Raw genomic sequence first — 6,874 nt, forward strand, 5'->3', positions numbered from 1 at the left:
TCTTTGATTCAGTGTTCTTATGCATTATTGGTTTGTTTTGGTTTTCTGTTTCTTCATGATTCAGTCTTGGGAGGTTGTACGTTTCTAAGAATTTATCTCTTTTAGTTTGTACAGTTTATTGGCATATAATTATTCATATTATGTTCTTACAGTCCCTTGTATTTCTGTGGTATTCATTTCAGGTTCCCTTCTTTCATTTATATATATATATATATATTTTTTTTATTTGAACCTTTTCTCTTTTCTTGGCTTGTCTAGCTAAAGGTTTGTCAATTTTATCTTTTTAAAAACTAACCCTAAGTTTTGCTAATCTATTATTTTCTATTCTATTTCATTTATTTCAGCTATAATCTTTATCATTTCTTTCTGCTAACTTTGGGTTTAGGTTATTCTTCTTTTTCTAGTTCTTTGAAATGTAATATTAGGTTGTTTCTCTGATCTTTCTCCTTTTCCTTAGTGTATGCATTTCTAGCTATAAATTACCTCATTGAACTGCTTTGGGTGCATCTCATAAGTTTTGTTTTGTGTTTCCACTTTCATTTGTCTCCATATTTTTTGATTTCCGTATTGATTTTTCAGTCCACTGATTGTTCAGGACTGTGTTATTTAATTTCCAGGTACCATATTTGTGAATTTTCTAATTTTTCTCCTGTTACTGGTTTCTGGTTTCATACCACTGTGGTCAGAAAGATACTTGACATAATTACAGTGTTCTTAGCTTTGTTGAGACTTGTCTCATGGCTTAGTATTTGATTCATCCTGGATAATGTTCCATGTACTACCCGGAAGTCCTGTTGAATATCCTAGCAGTTAAGTGTTTGTGTGTCTAGCACCTCCACTGAACTAATTCCTTTCACTAGAAATCATGTCTTCTGTCTACCCAGACCTTCAGACATGGAAAATTCTAATAAAAAAGCACTGAAACAAAGTGAGAAACTCTAGAAGCAGCAACATATAAAAAAATGAGTGGTTGGAACTTCCCTGGTGGTCCAGTGGTTGAGAATCTGCCGTGCAGCACAAGGGACGCAGATTCAATTCCTGGTTAGGAAACTAGGATCCCACCTGCCGCAGGGCAACCAAGCCTGTGTGCTGCAACTACGACCTGATGCAGTGAAATTAAAAAAAAAAGGCAAATGTCAAGAAGGACATTAGCTGCAGTATGTACATGCTTAAGTAGATAGTTGAAAATCAAATTTTGGAAGACAGAAAGAATGCTACAGACATCAGATTTGACCTGGCTCCTGGTATTCGCATAGGGGAAACAAGGTAAATTACTCAGTTTTTTTATTTGAAAGAAGAAAACTTACCCTTTCTTAAGATTCGTATTTCTTCAAAATGTCTAATCAGTGATTACTAGGATACTTGTTGAAAACACAGATCACTAGCCTCTCTCTTGATGATTCTGATTTGGCAGGTCTGTAATAGGGACCAGGAATTTGTATTTTATAAGCACTACAAGGTGATTCTCATTATTAGTCAAGTTTGAAAAACCGTAACTAAAGTCAGAGGTTCATAGAGCTCCTAGTGTCTCAGTAATTTTTTCATGGTCCCTCTAGCCAAAAGAAGTAACCCAGAGTTCCTTTTATTAATAGATGTTGACTCTTTTGCAGCCCTATGGACTGTAGCCCGCCAGGCTCCTGTGTACATGGGATACAGACAACTTAATAGTTGTAGTTGTTATCAGGGTCCAACAGGTGGCACTGTATTTCCCTCCAAAAGTTAAAATATCCCATAAAACTCCTATTTCTCTGAGGCACCCCAGAGCACATAGGCACATAGTTTATGAACTGTAGCCTAAAGGGTCCATTTTCCTGGCATAGCATTGAAATTAAATATTTGAATGGGCCTTCTAAAGAAACACTGTGCAACAAAATAGACCTTGTGTTCTATGAATGTGATCTTTTTCTATCGTTTGCTGTTTTCGTATGGTTGTTATTGCTCATAAAGCAAGAGTATCATTCTCCCATTAACAGCCAGAGAGCAAATATTTTAGGTATTTCAAAGCTCCAGATGATTTCTGCTATATTGTCTTGTCTTGTCTTTTCTGTTGCAGTCCTTTAAACCTGTAAAAAGCATTCTTCTCTCTTGAATTTGACCCACAGGCTATATAGTTAACCAAAGGGTTCTAGTTATATAAAACATTAAAGTGCAATTTAGTGAAGGTGATTCTATAAAGCTGTAAGCTGTCAATATTTGACTATTGCATCTTTTTTGGCCTTGAGGAAGCATGTGTAGAAATGCATCCTGGCAACTAATATTTTGTTGTTGTTTTGTCGTTTTGTTGTTTGTGACCCCTGGGCTATGGCCCGCCAGGCTCCCCTGTCCATAGGATTATCCAGGCAAGAATACTGGAATAGGTTGCCATTTCTTTCTCCAGGGTATCTTCCCCATTCGGGGATGGAAGCCATGTCTCCTGTATTGGCAGGCAGATTCTTTACCACTGAGCCACCCAGGGAAGCCACTAATATGTGAATATGCAGCTAATACAGCCTGCATGATTTCAAAGCTAGTATGACAAGAAAGCTGTCATAGAAGCTTGCTCTTTATTCTTCATTTACTGAGAATCTGCAAGTTTTTCTCCAGCTTAATAAAGAATATCTTTAAATTTTCAAGAAAAGGGAGACTATCACTTTAATAAAGTGCTGGCTAATTACCGAAAATGGCTAATTAGAGTTCACAATTATAATCCAGCAAGCTCTAGCTTATACTAGATAAATAACTTGGTAGAATATGCCGTTTGAGACTTCTAGTTTTTTCCCCAAAATTAGTATTGCTGTCTTGAAAATATGCATTGTGCTTAGGTTAGTCTTTAGGTTTTATGTCATTTTTTAAAAAAAATCTAGTGTGATACTGTTCCAATGCTAGTCATAAGGAGACAAATATAGCAATAATGGTCTTGAGAAAAATCGGGAAATTTCTTGAAGAAATTTCATTTTACAAACGTGCAATTTTTTGGAAAGCAGTGCACCATAAAAATTCTTCCAATATCTTACAGCCTCCTCCAAAAAGATATTTATTCATTAACGATTTCCCAGATCTTTATCAGTACTCCTCCTTAATTGTTATAAGTACTCTGAATTTCAGTGATCATGTTTTGTAATTACATTTATTCATGCGGACATTTGGTTGCTTGCTTTTTCTCGCACGGACTTCAATATGTCACGAGTGCGAAGACAAGGTCTGATTTGCTCACCATTCTATCCCCAGACACACAGAATTGTGCCTACTACCTGTAAAGTGTTCAATAAATATTTGCACATTTATGGGTCAAGCACACTGTTGCAATGAGTCAAACTTATCCAGTGGAAAGCATTATGGATTTAGTGATTAGCGGATAAATTTCAGGACCACTACTAATTTTCCTTGGATTATCTGAAACAACGAGAGGATTTCCTCGTCTGTAAAAATTGGCATATTTCTACCTGTCGCCACCTCACCGAGATGTTGCTAGGATCACGTGGCAGAGAGCATTTATTTGCTCAGCGTAAGGAGGATGTGTTAGAGACATCAGTCTGACCCAGGACTCTCCGGGCAGCTACTGGGGCATGTCCACGTCACCCCGTTACATAAGGGGCCCGCCCGTCCGGAGTCCTCAGAGATCCCTGACCCAGAGTCACCGGCCACCGCCCCGAGGACGCCATGGGATGCCCTGAGGCTAGGCGGCACAGGGTGGCACCCGCCCGAAGATAGCGGCCGGCTGCAGTAAGCTTCTGAAACAGCTGTAGCTCTCAGGGCTGAGACCGGAAACCCCACCACACCCGCCCGCCGCTACCGGTCGGTTTGAACTTGACCCTGTTTTGCCGTTGCTAGGAGACCTGGCTCCGGCGCGCCCCCCACTGGCCCGCGTCCGGGCGAGCACGGGAAGGGGGCGGGGCCCCGGCAGGCGCCGGGGGCGGTCGGCAGAGCACCGTTAGGGCTGCCCGGCGCCGGGCCAGCGCCCCTGAAAGCGGCGTCTCGTCCCCTGCCACCGCCCAGGCCTCGCCGGCGCCCTCCCGCTGGTACCAACGCACTCCCGAGTGGCAGAGAGCCACGCTGGATCCGGACGAGGGAAGGACGTTTAGTCAGGTGAGCCGCCGCGGGACGGGCAACTGATGTGGCCACGCCCTGCTGAGGGAGACCTGCCGGCCGGGTGCGGAGGGAAACAGACGAGGGGATCGAGCTGCGAGGACAGCGGGCCTTCCCCGGCGGGTGCACCAGGTCGGGATCACTAAAGTCTGGGGACCCGCGCGGCCGTAGGGAGGACCCTCCGGCCAGAGGAGAAGGAGTTAACATGCCGGCGGTGACCGCGGGCCTCGGATGTGAGCACCTCGGCGCGGCGTCCTTGGGCTGAGCTGCAGGTGCGCCCGGGCGGGCGGAGCGAGCGGGGTGGCGGGGACCTCGCTGGCCGGCGAGTCTCCCTTTCCCCTACAGGGGTCGCTCGGCTCCCTCTGCAGGCGCCCTGTTTTCTAACTCGAGGGCAACAGGTGGTGCTTTTGGTCCGAGGGAGAGCCCGACTGCGCCGCCCTGGGAACGGCAGTTACTCTCACCAATTAGGGCGCGGGGGGCGGGCGTGGCGTGGACGCGCTGACGCAGGTGACCAATGGGATTCGGGCTCGGGGGTGGGCCATGAGGGGTGGGCGTGGTCCGAGTCTGGAACCAAGGTTTCTAGTGCTGCAACCGCCAGAGCTTCCTGGGGAGCTAAGCTGAACGGACGTGGGGTGCTTGTCCGCCCGTGTCGAGAAGCCTACCAATGCTTTCTCATTTGGACCCACGCTCCAATTCAGGAGGTGAGAACATTGTATTTTGGGAGGGGGTGGCGGGCGGAAGATAATAGTGAGTTTAGGTATGCTGTTAAGCTTGTGGAATTAGATCCTTGAAGATCAGATTATGTGTTAAAATTTTCTGCCAAAAAAAGGCACTTACGTGGTTACTGCGACTTGGACCAGTTGCTGGTAGATTGTCTCCGTATGAGGTCTCTGAGATCTAGGGACCCAGAGGAGTAAAGTACATATTACTGTAATTTCAGTGAATGTTAAAGAATTTCAGTGGCAGTGCTTATTCTGTCGTTCGCCTCGGTTTGCGTATGATTCTTATCTCATTTGGTTTGTTTACTGAGGCAACTTTTATTTATCAAGTTCCTCGTGTCGCTTATTTTAGCAGGAAGAGAGAAGAACAGTTGTACATTATTTCACAAGAATAACATTCATTTTCCCCCTCAGCAGTCTGGTAACTGGATCTCCTGGGAAGAGAAGTTCTTAAAGAGTAAGAAGGAAGCATTTTTCAATTTGGAACACTTCTCTGCAACTGGAAATGGGGAATGGACTGTCAGACCAGACTTCTATCCTGTCCAGCCTGCCTTCATTTCAGTCCTTCCACATTGTCATCCTGGGTTTGGACTGTGCAGGAAAGACAACCGTGTTATATAGGCTGCAGTTCAATGAATTTGTAAATACCGTGCCTACCAAAGGATTTAACACGGAAAAAATTAAGGTAACCTTGGGAAATTCTAAAACAGTCACTTTCCACTTCTGGGATGTAGGTGGTCAGGAGAAGTTAAGGCCACTGTGGAAGTCATACACCAGATGCACAGATGGCATTGTGTTTGTCGTGGACTCTGTTGATGTTGAAAGGATGGAAGAAGCTAAAACTGAACTTCATAAAATAACAAGGATATCAGAAAATCAAGGGGTCCCTGTGCTTATAGTTGCTAACAAACAAGACCTGAGGAACTCACTGTCTCTCTCAGAAATTGAGAAATTGTTAGCAATGGGTGAACTGAGCTCATCAACTCCCTGGCATTTGCAGCCCACCTGTGCAATCATAGGTGATGGACTCAAGGAAGGACTTGAGAAACTACATGATATGATAATTAAAAGAAGAAAAATGTTGCGGCAACAGAAAAAGAAAAGATGAATGGTGATACCTTTTATATCTGTGTGGAGTAGGTTTTCTCTGGTCTGATTTTGACAAATGGAAGAGTGTCTTCAGCCTGGTCTGCCTGCCTGCCTTCCTGGATGCTGTTAAAGCTTTGTTTTGTTGAACAATCGGATGTCCAACTCTGTTGCCTTTTGGAAGATGAGTAAATGCAGTGCTTCTTAAAATGGTCTCTTCTCCCTACCCAACAAATCTTCTGGTACTGCCATTTTGGGAAGCGAAGCAAGGATAGAAAATTGACCAGAAAACAGTTGGGGAAATTTGACCTGAAGTTAGTGAAATAAAACTTTGAAGATTGTCTGCCTAGTGTTTTGTGCTTACATCTTTGGGGGGCGGGGGAAACCTTTGCAAAGAAATTGTATGCAAGGCTTTGTATGTTAAGATAAAGTGCTAATGAAGGGAAATGTTAAAGTAGATTATTATATATACAGTTATATTGATCACATTGGTCCAACCAGTCAGGGACAAGGAGGAAGTGTTGGTTTCTTAAGATTTGGCCAAATGAATCTTGACATTTTCTGGAATTAAATACTGTAATGCTATATGTTAATTCTAGACGATGTTTAAGTTGGTCTGACTTCAAATAATAAAAAGGTATTTAGGGCATATTCAAGTGCATGGGTTAGTTTTTCTGACAAAGCATGTTTTGGTGTATAGTCTTTTACATTTTAGAAACAGCTATGCATCTTTTTACACGGTCAGGTTTAAAACACCTTTTGGGGGCTTAGGGCTGTTGAAATATTTTGTCGTCAGAATCACTTTCAGTTGAAGAACCTAAAGTAATTCTTTTATATAGTAGATTTGGGCATGTAGACTAATCTTAAATGCATATGATTTGATATGTATATGGATTTATGAAGAAAGCAATTGATGAATTCAGTCAAGAGGATGTAATTACAATACCTGGTCTCTAAAGTATTCCAGTTGTAAATTATTTGTTTTATTTGCTGGCTAAACACAG

The 6,874-nt window shown here is 43.1% G+C and overlaps 1 protein-coding gene across 8 annotated transcripts; it reads left to right on the forward strand.

Annotated features, from left to right (window-relative positions):
* The first annotated feature begins 3,868 nt into the window (after positions 1–3,868).
* On the forward strand, positions 3,869–6,211 carry ARL4A (ADP ribosylation factor like GTPase 4A). 8 transcript variants are annotated; one of them, XM_006075568.4, is made up of 2 exons: positions 3,869–4,065; positions 5,199–6,211. In XM_006075568.4, the coding sequence occupies exon 2, from the start codon at positions 5,290–5,292 to the stop codon at positions 5,890–5,892; it is 603 nt and encodes a 200-aa protein (XP_006075630.1). In that variant the 5' UTR covers positions 3,869–4,065; positions 5,199–5,289; the 3' UTR covers positions 5,893–6,211. The 8 variants fall into 8 exon arrangements, with proteins under 8 accessions (XP_006075630.1, XP_006075629.1, XP_044802434.1 ...); XM_006075567.4 differs by having other exon boundaries at positions 5,202–6,211; XM_044946499.2 differs by lacking the exon at positions 3,869–4,065 and adding an exon at positions 4,181–4,197.
* The last annotated feature ends 663 nt before the right edge of the window (positions 6,212–6,874 follow it).

Source organism: Bubalus bubalis, chromosome 8 (genome assembly GCF_019923935.1).
Source record: "Bubalus bubalis isolate 160015118507 breed Murrah chromosome 8, NDDB_SH_1, whole genome shotgun sequence".
NCBI classification, from domain to species: Eukaryota; Metazoa; Chordata; class Mammalia; order Artiodactyla; family Bovidae; genus Bubalus; species Bubalus bubalis.